The sequence below is a fragment of the Vulpes lagopus genome, chromosome 2 (assembly GCF_018345385.1).
Source record: "Vulpes lagopus strain Blue_001 chromosome 2, ASM1834538v1, whole genome shotgun sequence".
NCBI classification, from domain to species: domain Eukaryota; kingdom Metazoa; phylum Chordata; class Mammalia; order Carnivora; family Canidae; genus Vulpes; species Vulpes lagopus.
This window is the reverse complement of record NC_054825.1, coordinates 73981045-73995711: the sequence shown is the minus strand read 5'-3', so window position 1 is coordinate 73995711 and position 14667 is coordinate 73981045. Positions and strand designations below refer to the sequence as shown.

The 14667-nt window shown below is 43.5% G+C and overlaps 1 protein-coding gene across 2 annotated transcripts in view; it reads right to left on the bottom strand.

Moving 5' to 3' along the window:
* The window catches only part of DNAJC17 (DnaJ heat shock protein family (Hsp40) member C17), a 29532-nt gene that overhangs the window by 10275 nt on the left and 4590 nt on the right, over window positions 1–14667 (bottom strand). For both annotated transcript variants that reach the window (XM_041743794.1, XM_041743795.1), the window contains exon 2: window positions 225–294. In XM_041743794.1, coding sequence (XP_041599728.1) covers window positions 225–294 — 70 coding nt within the window. The remainder of the gene's footprint in view (window positions 1–224; window positions 295–14667) is intronic.

Genomic DNA, 14667 nt, shown 5'->3' with positions numbered 1-14667 from the left:
CAGGCTGGTAGGAAGGGCGACATCAGCAGATGATGGACCAGCAAGGGAAGGGGGACGTATAGGCAGCTGACCAGACACCCCCAGTAGGCAAAGTGCAGGCCTGGGGCTACACACCCAAAGCCAGGCTGCATGCATGTATGCCAGCACTCACACGGAAGCAGAGATGGGAAGACACCATGCCCAGGTGAGCAGGTCTCACCTTCCCACACTTAGAAGAGTCTCACCTGCTCTGGGATTATCCGGATTTTTGTCTGGGTGGCAGGAGAGGGCCTTCTGTCTATATGCCTTCTTCACCTGGAAGAGTCAGAAGATGTGGTTATTCACTCTCTCACCCCAGGACAGACAGGAAAATCTCACTGAAGCAATAAAGGGAATCCAAGTGTACTCCCCCTCACTAAAAGAAAGGCTGTTGTTTCCCATACTGAAACAGTCACCTCACAAACTCTGAGGAGATTTGCAGTGGAGGAGGCAAAAGCCATAGAGGGAGCTGACTGCTGTCCTGCAGCAGAGGAGCTGGGTCTCCTTCCTGCTGAGCACCAGTGTCAACAGAAACGATGTAAAAGGGCTCTGGGCAGGGCCAGATTTCTTTACAGCCACCTGGAAATAAGCACTCTTGGTGGGCATGTAAATTGGGGCACCCGTCCTGAAAAAAAATTTAGCCATCAAGGTTTAAAATGTATTTGCCTTCTGATCACTCCTAGGAATTTGGACTTGTAAAAGTATCCCAAAGCAAATATACAAAGATGTCCACTGCATTAGGGTTTATTTATTTTCTAAAAGTTTGTGGGTTTATTTTTGTGTGTGTGTGTGTTTTTTTTAAGCAGGCTCCCACCCAGCATGGAACCCAACATGGGGCTTGAAGTCATAACCCTGAGGTCAAGACCTGGGCTGAAGTCAGATATTTAAACAACTGAGCTACCCAGACACCCCTAAAAGATTTTATTTTTAAGTAATCTCTCCACTGAATGTGGTGCTCAAACCTATAACCACAAGATCAAGAATCACATGCTCCACTTGACTGAGCCAGCCAGGTACCCCTGCAGCAATGTTTATATCAGCTCCCATGGGAACCATTCAAAATCTCCATCAACAGGGACACCCATTAAAAAATACTATGATAAATTTTAAAAAGTAATTTACAAAATTTTTAAAAAGGGCTTCTATCGTGAGTGGCACATGTAGGGCAGCTCCATTGCTCTTTGTGCAGAATCAACATCAAAAATACTATGATAAACAGAGGTCTATATGTGTTGACTAGAAAGATCTTCAAGTCCTCATCTCAAGCAAAAAAAAAATTGTAATTATATATGGTGACAGATGCTAACTAGACTTCTTGTGGTGATGGTTTTGCAATATATACAAATACCAAATCATTATGTTGTACCCCAGAAATCAAGACAATATTGTTATGTCAATTATACCTCAAAAATAAAAGATCTTCAAGGTACATGAAGCATGAAAAACAACAAGACTTAGATCACTATATATAATATGATCACTTCAGGATTTAAAATAAATACAAATACTATAAATAGAAATACTCGGACATGTGCATAGCCTTTGTTTTCCCTTTTTTTTTTTTTTTTAAAGATTGATTTATTTATTTTAGAGAGAGAGCGGGGTGGGGGCAGAGGGAAAGGGAGAGAGAAACTTAAGCAAGTTCCCTGCTGAGCATGAAGCCCGATGCGGGGCTCAGACTTGAGCCAAAACCAAGAGTTGGATGCCTAACAGACTACACCACCCAGGTGCCTCTGTTTTCTTTTTCTTTTTTAAGATTTTATTGATTTATTCATGAGAGACACAAAGATAGAGGCAGAGACACAGGCAGAGGGAGAAGTAGGCTCCCTTCCAGGAGCCTGATGTGGGACTTGATCCCAGGATTCTGGGATCACGACCTGAGCCAAAGGCAGACGCTCAACCACTGAGCCACCCAGAAAAAATTTTTTCTTATCATAAGGAACCTAAGAGTGATTTCCTTTGGAGAGAGGCTTAGGATGGATGGGGGGGAAACACTTCTCTCTACACCCAAGGTGGGCTTGAATTCATAACCCCGAGATCAAGAGTCACATGCTCCACCAACTGAGCCAGTCAGGCACCCCATTTACTTATTATATACTTTTCTGTAGTTCAAATTTTCAAGCCCTAAACAGATCTTATTTTATCATTTTTTATTGCCAACAGGGGTTATCTAGGTGGAGAGGTTTAGTTTTTATCTTGTATTTCTAATTTAAAAAGAAAAAAGTTTTATTTCTTATGTTAGTAAAGAATAAAAAAACATAGCCACCAAAATTCTCTATCATATATCGCCCACTCAGCTGTTTTAAGGACAAGGGAGAGCACAAAATCTCAGAATCTGCCTCTGCTTCCTGAGGCCTTACCCTCATTTCTGCCTGTACGCCTTACCTGCCACTCAAACCTCCTGCAAGGAGTCTCTGGACCCAGGACTTCTTCAAGTAGCTAAGCTGACTGGCTTTCTAGGCTTCTCAGAGGAAACCAATAAATACTTCTACCCAAAGTTGCTGAGTAAGGACCTTCAGAGGCAAAGCAGCCAGCACCACCAAGGGAGGGCATGTGGACAGGTGCGGCACTCACTCCACTAGCACCTCCGGGGCCAAGGGAGGGCAGCCACCCAGCCCAGGATCTCTGGGATGTGCTGCCACCTGCTGGGCTGCGGCGGACACCACACCTTCCCCTCCTGGGCGACCACAACCTCCGGGCTCTCAGGGCTCTGCAGGCTCAGCCCAGGAGACAGAACCTACTCCCAGGACAGGCTCTGAGCAGCCAGGGAGTAGATATGCTTTCCTACACTCCCACCTTCCCAATCGTCTACCTGTGCTCACCCGGCCCACCTGCTTGCCTCCCCAAACCAATCTAGCCTTTCACCATTAAAAAATAACATCTAGCTCTGTTGTCACTGTTAAAATATTAATAATAAGGGAAGAGGTGCTGGTTTTATATACGGTTTACATTTGAAACATTGAAGCCCTTATCATTTGTCTTTTCTCTTTCTTTCACCGCCTCTATTGTGCCCCTGACTTCATTTCTTTTTCTTTATTATATATTCTTTATGTTTTAGGGTCCTTTATTTGTTGTTTTTTTCTTCAATAAGTAAAACAATACTAATGTTCTTTCCCCATTTCCCCCACCCTCTCTTCAAGGTTCCAGGGTTAACCGCATGGTGAGTAACCTTTTAAACCTTCCTCCTTAAAAATAAATAAATAAATAAAATAAAATAAAATAAAATAAAATAAAATAAAATAATAAAATAAAATAAACCTTTCTCCTTGATCGTGCCAGCAAATAGTCTTTTGTGTTTTGTTTCTGACTCTCTCTCCCTCCTCTCTCACTGAGACAGGTGAAAGGAAGAAGCAGGGACGAGAGGGTGTCTGTCACCTAAACGTGAAAGCCGCCTGCCATCAGAATGCACTTCAAGACCAGGATGAAGGCTGTGGCCTACCAATGTCAGGACATTTTGTGAAAAAGTTTCTTTTGTATCATGGGGCATTAAAAGTATCATGTGTTTCGGGCACCCTGGGTGGCTCAGCGGTTTAGCGCCACCTGCAGCCGGGGGTGTGATCCTAGAGACCCGGGATCTGGTCCCACGTCGGGCTCCCTGCATGGAGCCTGCTTCTTCCTCTGCCTGTGTCTCTGCCTCTCTCTGTGTGTCTCTCATAAATAAATAAATAAAATCTTAATAAATAAATAAATAAATAAATAAATAAATAAATAAAATAAAAAAGATTTTATTTATTCATGAGAGAGAGAGAGAGAGAGGCAGGGACACAGGCAGAGGGAGAAGCAAGCTCCATGCAGGGGGCCCGATGTAGGACTCGATCCCTGGACTCCAGGATCACACCCTAGGCTGAAGGCAGGCGCTAAACCGCTGAGCTATCCAGGGATCACAATAAATAAATTCTTAAAAAAAGAAAAAATTTTGCCAAAGGCTACTAGATTGATTTTAACACTTGCAGTTTTCTTTACTTGTGGGTTTCCCCTAAATCCTTGGCCTCCCTAAGCACTTGGAAACATTCATTTGCATTGCCTGAGACTACACAGAGAGGAAGAGCCAGGTGACATTTGAGTGGCTTCCCACCCAATGTTCCCTGAACAGACATGATTTTTCAGAAGACCAGGCTGTCTCCAAGGCCCAGCCCCAGAAAGACAAAGATCTCAGATGAATAGAAGCTCCATGAGAACTTTACATTCTAATTTGCAGAAGTCTAGTCTTTTTCCCGACATCTTTCTAAGATGTTTTTGTCTCCCTATTCCCCTTTTCCATCCTAGGACACTACTTTCTTTCCTTTTCTTTTTATTAAATTAAATTAAATTAAATTAAATTAAATTAAATTAATTTATTTATTTGACAGGGAGAGCACAAGCAGGGGGCGCAGCAGGCAGAGGGAGAAGCAGGCTCCCTGCTGAGCAGAGAGCCCGATATGGAGCTCAATCCCAGGACCCTGAGATCATGACCTGAGCTGAAAGCAGACACTTACCCGACAGAGCCACCCAGGCACCCATCTAGGACACTACTTGAGTTTAGTCTGACTTCTATGTTTCAGGATTAACATCCAGAACATAAACTACTGAATAGAGCAACACATTCAGGTGCCAATGAAGGCAAGGAGTCAAGCTTTTCCTATGCTTCCCTAGAAGGTGATAATTTTAAATTCTACTCTTTCTATAGTTTTTCTGTCTCTCCACTAGTCAGTCTCTACTAATTGGTGCCAGAACCCAGCTCTTCCCTAAAAGTGCTTCTAACCTGCTGTTTCTTTTCTGGTATGGTCTGGAAAAACAGATAAACTGTTTTGGTTCTCTTATTTTTTTTAATTTTTAAAGATTTTTTTTCTATTTTTTAAAGATTATTTACTTATTTATTTGAGAGACAGAGATAAAGCACAAGTGGGATGAAGGCCAGAAGGAGAGGAGGAAACAAGACTCCCTGCTGAGCAGGGACCTGACACAGGACTCAATCCCAGGATCCCAAGACTATAATCTGAGCCAAAGGCAGGCACCCAACCGGCTGAGCCACCCAGGCACCCCTAAAATCTTTTATTTTTAAGTAATCTCTATACCCCACATGGGGCTCAAACTCACAACCCTAAGATCAAGAGTCACAGGCTCTACCAATTAAACTAGAGAGGCACACCAACTGCTTTGGTTCTTTTAAAATGATTTTACAGTTTTGGGGGTGCCTGAGTGGCTCAGTTGGTTAGGAGTCTGCCTTCGGATCGGAGGTCCTGAGATTGAGCCCTGCCTCAGGCTCCCTACTTTTCCCTCTCCCTCTGCCCCTCCTCTTGTTTGTGCTCACTTGTTCTGTCAAATACATAAAATCTCTAAATAAATAAATAAATAAATAATTTTACAATTTTTAAAATTAAAAAAATTTTTAATTTAAAACGTTTTTTCTCAGGGCTGCCTGGGTGGCTTAGTTAAGCGTCTGCCTTTGGCTCAAGGTCACAATCTCAGGGTCCTAGGATGGAGCTGGGCATCAGGCTCTGTGCTCAGCAGGGAGTCTGCTTCTTCCTCTCCTTTTATCTCTCTTTCTTCCTCTGCCCCTCCCCCCATTCAAGCACATACTGTCCCTCTCAAATAAATTAATAAATCTTTTAAAACATTTTTTTCATTTTACAATTGTTATAATTGTATCTTAAATGAGAGTGCACAGGTATAGGAAAGTATGAGTGTTTCCCTTACAAAAAAAGGAACGTGTTTTATGGGGCAGGGAATTTTGTTTATCCCCAGGGCCCAGAACAGTGCACTGAATAGTACCTGGCACTCAGTAAGCACACCTACTGAGTGAAAGGGGCAAACATTCATTTGTTCTTAACCAAAATGCAATGAAAAAGCCTCAACTCTGTCAATTACTTCAGGCCCACGGAGGAGCAGAAGTGAGTGCTGTCCTGACCCTGGGAGACCTCACCACTATTTCACAATTTACCCTTCCACCTGCTAACACTCTTGAGAAACCAAGTCTGAAAAAAGGGAAAAAATCACTAGAGCTGACTGTCAGACTACAATGGGAACTAAATGTTATCCCCCAGAACCCACATCCCAAAGGGGAAGAATGAATCATGAATTACCAGCCACCCAGGCTTTCCTGGAGGCTCCATAACTGGTTCTGCCACTTGTAGCAATCTGAGCCCAGAGCAGGGGAGTGGGCTGGGAAGGGGGTCCCCCATCATCTCCACTGGGCTTTGTGCCAGGCACACAGCAGGGCCTCTGACAGTCCACCTGACTCCAGTTTCACCTCTTGAGGGGAATGAACTCCTGACTCACTCAAAAAAAGCAAGGTGCTAAGGGGTCCCATAAACATAAAATAGCCATCATTAACTTAAAAGAAAGGTGCCCTACAAAGAAGAGATCATTGTTAGTTTTTTTTTTTTTTTAAAGGCTGCTGTCCTTTCTTATAATAAAACTTGGAACCAGGTAAGTAAGTGGTACAGGTAATTAAGCCTGGTTCTCAAAAGCCAGACTCACAGGTCATACTCAGATACAGAAGACAGATAAGGGGACCACTCTGTGGGACAACAGGTACTGAAAGAACAAACCATCCCAGTGAATCAGCAAGAAAACCATTATCAGGTCTGGGTGCAGGAATGGGAACAGTCAGTAATCATGGCCCAAGCAGCAATTTAATTTCTCCCCCAAGCCTCGGAGAGGCAGACATCTCCTCATCCCTGCACCAGCTGGAACCCCAGAGGTTATGTGACTGCCTGATGTCACAGGCAGGAAGTGAACCAAAGATCTCTGGGCACTGATGCAAAAGTCCCTTCTGTCTGATATGTTGATCGTTTTCTCATTCCTGAGAGCCTGCGGCCCACTCTGCAACAGCTCTGCAGAAATCCCCAGATGCCTGGTACTACAAAAACTGTACTGCTCCTAAGGCTCATTACAAGCAGGGTGCCAGCCACCCCCAGACCAGCTCCCTCAGGTCAGTACTCCCAAATGTGAGCTGGCTGGTGGTACTGAGATGATTCGGGGGGAACTTGAACCTCACACCAACATCTTTCTCAGGTTGCTAACCATGGCGCATGGCCCAGACCCAGTGACCTATACAGCCTGGAACAATTGGGACTGGGCACAGGGCCTGACCTGCTTCTCCCCAAATGCTGCCCTTTGCCCCCTTTGGATCTGGGTCCTTGGACCATCCCTGAAGTCACTCTTCAGCTCCTCCCATCCCTCAGGCTCTCACCTCTAGGTTCCCCCTTCGTTTTGCCCTCCCAGGACTCCCTCCTGGGCCTCAACCCCTGCCCTGCCACTCTTCTCAGTCCACTTCCCCAAAGCAGCTACCCACCTGGAGCCCCATCTACAGCCCCACTTCCTCCCTCCCTTCCTTTCCCTTCCTTACCCTAATCATCCCTGTATTAGGCTGACTCCAAAATTTTTGCCCACTTGCTTCCCTCAGATTGTAGATTCCCACCCCTCACATCTATCAGATATCTTGGGTCTGAATGCCTCACACTTTTCCCCACTGCCTGCTGTCACCCTCAACCCCTGGAGACTTGGGTCCCCAGACCCGAAGCCATTCTCTCTGCCCTGTCTCTGGCACTTCTCAGAGTACAGAATTCCTCCTCTCTAGGCCTTGATACTTCGTATATATCATTCACTTCCTTTTTTCCCTGTAATATACTGGTTTCCTATAAAGACAAATTTATATTAGTAGAAATGAGTTAATTCAAGGAAAAATGATAATAAACTAGATAACAGTACTCAGGAACAGTAAAAACTGGGAAAGCAATTATTCAGATAAAGACCATTTCGGATTTTTTGTTTAAGATTTATTTATTGGGGCACCTGGATGGCTTAGTTGGTTGTATCTGACTCATGGTTTTGGCTCAGGTCATGATCTCAGAGTCCTGGGATCAAGCCCCATGTCAGGCTCCATGCTCAGTGTAGAGTCTGTTTGAGATTCTCTACCTCTCTCTACCTCTGCCCTTCCCCCTGCTCAAATACTTTCTCCCTCTTTCTTTCTCTAAGGAGGGGCAGAGAGTGAGAATCTCAAGCAGACTCCCTGCTGAGCCACCCAGATACCCTTTTGTTTGTTTGTTTTAAGATTTTATTTTTAAATAATCTCTACACCCAATGTGGGACTCGAACTTATAACCCTGAGATCAAGAATCATATGCTCTACCAACTAAGCCAGCCACACATCCCTGGATGTGGAATATTTTGAATGCTGCCCTACCTGAAATGAAAACTGCATAGGGGTAGTTTGAACGCACATTTTAACGCCCTCCCTCAAGCTGGCTACCTCTTAGGTTGACGCAGCTTTACTCAGAGTCAAATCTATATCTGTGTCACAGATATAGATATACACATGAGGTTCTCTAGGGCTCACAAACCCATCTCTTGTTGCCCTAATTGCTCCTGAAGTGTGGGTCATGGAAAAAGCTCGGAAAAAGGAGTAGGAAATTTGGGTTTGGGCAAGCACTCTGCATTTACTAGCCATCTTATGCTGGGCAAATCAATTAAATTCTTGAATCTTAGTCTTCTCATCTATAAATTGGACAGCTCTGCAGCCACAGCCAATGACTATCTCACAGGCCTGTCTTGAAGATCACATCAAATGAGATAATTTATGTGAAAGCACTTTGGTGTCATATAAATGTGAGGTATTATCTTCAATGCTAATGAACAACTTTCAGCTTACAAATACAAATGAATCATTCCTTTTGACTTAAGAGGCAGCCGAGTAACTTCAAAAATCTAGAGCTCCAGCCAGACTCAAGAGTGAGTTAACCATCAGAGAGATGCTGAGAGGACTAGAGACCTAGCTTCTGGGACTGCCCAGTGCTAGTCAAGTCCTTGATGAACGAATGACTGTCATTATAAGAAACTAGGCTTCGTGCCCAACCTCAGGGCCTCAAAGCCTGGCCTGGAAGTAAGAGGCTTTGGGAAAGGTTCCTGTTGAGAGATGGTAGATGACTCAGGCATATCTCAAATCCAGAAAGGACTCCCAAATGCCCATAGAATCAAGTCCAACCACTGTAGTGCCTAGAGGTCCAAAGATACCACATTTTTCAGATTGATCTCTTAGCGTATCTTCAACACATCCTGGGCAATTGCCCATTCCTTGTGATGCCAGGCACTTCAACTTCTATACCTATATGCTCATGCTGTCCCCTGAAGCCCTTCTCTGTCCTCTGTACTCAAAGACTTACTCTTAATTATGGAAGAAAAAATACTGGTGTATCCCCTTCTAGAGGAAAACAGATATATGGAGTTTAAATAAAGGTATTAGCTAGCACACAGGTAAAATAGCCTTTTCCTTAAAGTAACTTACATGCTATAATATAACATCCCTTCCTGAAAATGTCAGAATCAAGTGCCCTTGGTAGTTTTCTTGGTAAACAGACTTAAAGTCTGAATCTTGAGGGGCAGCCTGGGTGGCTCAGCGGTTTAGCACCGCCTTCGGTCTAGGGCCTGATCCTGGAGTCCCGGGATCCAGTCCCACATCGGGCTCCCTGCGCGAAGCCTGCTTCTCCCTCTGCCTGTGTCTCTGCCTCTGCCTCTGTCTCTGACTCTCTCTCTCTCTGTGTGTCTCTCATGAATAAATAAATAAAATCTTAAAAAAAAAAAGTCTGGGGTAGCCCGGGTGGCTCAGCAGTTTGGCGCTGCCTTCAGCCCAGGGCCTGATCCTGAGGTCCCGGGATCAAGTCCCTTGTCAGGCTCCCTCCATGGAGCCTGCTTCTCCCTATGCCTCTCTCTCTCTCTCTCTCTCTCTCTCTGTTTCTCTCATGAATAAATAAATAAAAATCTTTTTTTAAAAAAAAAGTCTGAATCTTGAAAGAGTTCATCAAAATGCATTCTCAAGTACTAGCTTAATCAAGTAATACGTGCCAAGACAGTGAGTTATGCACCCTTCAAAGGGCTTCAAATCAAAAGTAAGGCTACAACAGACAACAAAGACATGTGTCAGCTACACAGGAATGGGAAGAATATATATATTTTTAAAGATTTTATTTATTTATTCATGACAGACACACAGATAGAGACAGAGACATAGGCAAAGGGAGAGGCACGGCAGGTTCCTCGGGGAGCCTGATGTGGAACTCAATCCCAGAACTCCAGGACCACGCCCTGAGCCAAAGGCAGACGCTCAACCACTGAGCCACCCAGGCGTCCCGGAGTGGGAAGAATATTAAACTGGGGCTCCAGTCTGGGTCTGACACTTACTCTTTGGGTGATCTTGAGCAAGTTCCATAACCTCTTTGGACCACGATCCTCCTGTCTATAAAATGAAGAAAGTCAACGACCATGAAGATCCCTGCTGCGATATATGCTTTTCTCTCCTCAAGGTCTTGCACAGAAACACCTCTTCTGGAAAGTCTTCCCAACCCAGCCATGTATGACTCATACTTTCCTCAATCCTACAGCATCTTCCTTAAATACTTTAGTATATGTGCTGCCAAAGTGAGCACATTCCTTAAATACTTTAATGGAACCTTTTTCATTCTACCTCCACTATTATGTAGTTATTGTTCACTATACTGTGTGAGCTGGCAGAAAGCAGACTGACGTCTTACTCAGCTCTAAACCCTACCATAAAAAAAAAGTGGGGGGGATGCCTGGGTGGTTCAGCAGTTAAGCGCCTGCCGTCGGCCCAGGGTGTGATCCTGGAGACCCGGGATCGAGTCCCACATTGGGCTCCCTGCATGGAGCCCGCTTCTCCCTCCACCTGTGTCTCTGCCTCTCTCTCTCTCTCTCTCTGTGTCTCTCATGAATTAATAAATAAAATCTTTAAAAAATAATAATAAAAATAAACCCCACCATGCCCACGTGGTACCTTGTCCTTAGTGATATACTCCACTCAGCTGTAGATTTGAACTAAACAGTGAACTCTGCTGATCCTCAAATTTACTCTACCTGATTCCCCACCTCCTTTCAACCCTTACTGCTGTGAGGATCACTGAGTCAGCACTGGTCTGTCAGGACTGAAATGAGTGAGTAGGGCTGTGGGGTGGAGGGCAACCTTAGATGTGAGTTGTGGTAGATATGTACCTGACTTTAGTGCTTACAGTGTAAGGAAGATGGAGGTGCAAGGTTAACAGCAAGAGCTAACATGTAGTATTTACTCTGTGCCAGGCACCATGCTGAATGCTTAACCTGAGTGGCTCAGTCAGTTAAGCATCTGACTTCTGCTCAGGTCATGATCCCAGGGTCCTGGGATCAAGCCCCACATCAGGCTCCTGCTCAGCGGGGAAGTTGCTTCTCCCTCTCCTTCTGCCCCTCCCCTCCAATTGTGTGCTCTCTCTTTCATTCATTCACTCATTCATTCATTCATGAGAGACACACAGAGAGAGAGAGGCAGAGTCACAGGCAGAGGGAGAAGCAGGTTCCATGCAGGAAGCCCGATGTGGGACTCAATCCCGGGACTCCAGAATCACACCCTGAGCCGAAGACAGGTGCCCAACCACTGAGCCACCCAAGCGTCCCTCTCTCTCTCTTTCTCTCTCTCTCTAATCAATCAATCAATCGATCGATCGATCTTTAAAAAATAAAATAAAAAAATAAATGCTTGACCTGGATCAAGCCTCACACAATGCTGGCAAGGAGCAATTGCCATCATTCTCACTTTGCAGACAGGGAAGCCAAAGCACACAGAGGTAAAATATTCAATCAAGATCACAATAAGGTAAGTCATGGAGACAATGACTTACAATGATTTGGAGTCAAAGTCCACTTACCTAACTATCACTGCTAATAAGTACTAAGGTGATGATAAAAGCACATTTACAATTCCCAACAGTGCTTGATATTCTGTATTATAATTTTCATCTACTTTTGACACATGGTGGATGTAACAAACAACAATTCTTGGCCTTACTTGTTAAGATAACTCCCTAAGAAATCATCATCTGATTAGAAAACATCAACTTCTAGAATTATCAACTTTAACCTCCGTGTTCCAAAATGATGGAGCAAGAGATGGAAAGGAAGAAACAAGATGGGGCAACCCTACAGGGACCGCTCTCTTCACATCTGTAACCCTAGCACCAGACTCTGAGGCTGACACGCAGAAAGCACTTAATAAAAGTTTGTGGAATCAGGTATTTGTGATAAGTGTTTCTATGCTCCTCTGAAACACACATGGAGAATAGGAAAGGAAACAAAAAAGAAATACGGAGAACACTGTAAAATTTGATTCAATAAAGGTCCAATGTTCTAGGCAGGACATTGGGCACACACAAGGCACTGGGCACAAAGCATGCTGCTTTCAAGAGTCAGGGCCAGGGCTCCAAGCAGAGAGATGGGCAATCCTGCCTACCTGGCAAGAGTGAAGTAGGTATGACCTCTCTGAAAGACAACTTTGAAAAAGCTTTTAGGGGTGCCTAGTAGGCTCAGCCTATAGAGCATGGTAACTCTTGATCTCGAGTTTGTAAGTTTGAACCCCATGTTGGGTATACAGATTTTTTTTAATGTCTTAAAAACTTTTAAATATATTTACTTTTGGTCTAGTAATTTCACTTCATCACAAAGTATTGCTGTCTAAGAAAATAATAATGCATATTCATCCAATCACCCAACAACGATTTATAGAGCATCATCTATCAAGTGCTAGATACTGTTTTAGGGCTAGAGACACAGCAATAAACAAAACAGAAGAAGTCCCTTCCTTCCTGGATTTTTTACATTCTATTGGGGAGACCAATGGTAAGCAGATGGGTATGTGATACATTGTGGTAGTGAGTATCAGTAGGGAGATGTACTACTTAGAAACATATAGCAGAGTAGTGGTGTGGGGTAGCTAATTTAAATTGGTGGTCAGGGAAAGCCTCTCTGAGGGCGTTTATATTTGAATAGCAATCAAGTAAGATGCAGACATGAGATATAAGATATACAACTGCCAGAGAAGAATGTTCTAAGCAGAAGGATTAGCAGGTATAAAGGCCCTGAAGCAAGAATGTATCAGATGAGTTTGAAAAAAGTCACTGGAGGCCCATTTCATATCCAGTAGGAAGGTTGTTATCCCCGCAAAAAAGAGAAAATAACAAGTGTTATGGAGGATGTGGAGAAACTAGAACCCTTGTGCACTGCTGGTGGGAATGTGCAATGGTGTAGCCACTATGGAAGGCAGTATGGAGGTTTGCCAAAACATTACACATAGAGTTATCATATGATCCAGCAATCCCACTTATGGGTATATATCCAAAAGAACTGAAAGCAGGACTTTAACAGATATTTATACATTTATTCACAGGAGCATTATTCACAGTAGTCAAAAGGTAGAAATCCTCTAAATGTCTGTAGACAGATGAATGGATAAACAAAATGTGGTGATGTGGCATATACATTCAATGAAATATTATTTAAACTTAAAAAGGGGGTGTCTGGCTGGCTCAGAGCATGCACTTCTTTTTTTTTTTTAAGATTTTATTTATTTATTCATGAGAGACACACAGAGAGAGAGCATGCACTTCTTGATCTCAGGGTTGTGAGTTCCAGCCCCACATCAGGTGTAGAAATTACTTAAAAACAAACAAACAAACAAACAAATACATAAATAAAAATAAATAAAACAAAAACCCACTTAATTTAAAAAAAAAAAAAACTTAAAAGGGAAGGAAATCCTGATATGTGCAACAACATGGATGAACCTTGAGAAGATTGTTAAGTGAATTAAGCCAGACACAAAAGGACAAATATATATTTGTATGTTCACTTACATGAGGTACACAGAATAGTCAAGTTCACAGAGAAAAAAAAGTAGAATAGTAGAGAAAGGAATGAGGAATTTAATGTTTAATGGTATGGAATTTCAGTGTGGAATCATGGAAAAATTCTGGAGACAGACTGTAGTGATTATTGCACAACAATGGGTATGTATTTAATGTCACTGAATTGTCCACTCAAAAAGGGTTAAGATGGTAAATTTTATGTTATGCATATTTTAGCACAATTAAAAAAAATCACAGGAGGACTGAGATGACAGGAGCTTAGTGAGTAAGGGGAGGATGGTAGAGCACATAGAGGAAAGGCAACAAGAGCCCCACTGGCCAGGGAAGGCCTTCAGGTTTCATTCTAAGACTGAGGAATAGCCACTGGGACGTTGGGGCAATGGGGACACAATCTGATTCACATTCTAAAGGCTCACTCTGGCTGCTGTGTGAAGAGGCTCAAGGAGGCAAGAGCAGAACTAGGAAGAAGGCTAGAAGGCCACTGCAAGGAACCTGGATAATTCCTGAGATTAATTCAGAATCTCTTAGGGGTTTGCAAATGGCATTCATTCATGACCTGCTCTTCATCTTGGCAGGCCTTGGGGCGCTGCTGCAGCAGACACAGAGTTAATGAATGAATGTGGGGGAAAAGGGGATCGTGCATGTGTGTGCACGACGTGTGCACACACACATACACACACACACACACAGAGGCACGTGCACATGAGCACTTAAGAATCAGGCCCATAGCTTCATGTTCTAGCAAGGGACTGAATTCCCAGGGCACGATCCTCTTCCTGGGAGCATTTCTACATCAAATCCTCAACTCAAGGCTTTTCTTTCTTTTTTTTTTTTTTTTAATTTTTTTTAATTAATTTTTTTTAAATTTTTATTTATTTATGATAGTCACAGAGAGAGAGAGAGAGAGAGGCAGAGACACAGGCAGAGGGAGAAGCAGGCTCCATGCACCAGGAGCCCGACATGGGATTCGATCCTGGGTCTCCAGGAT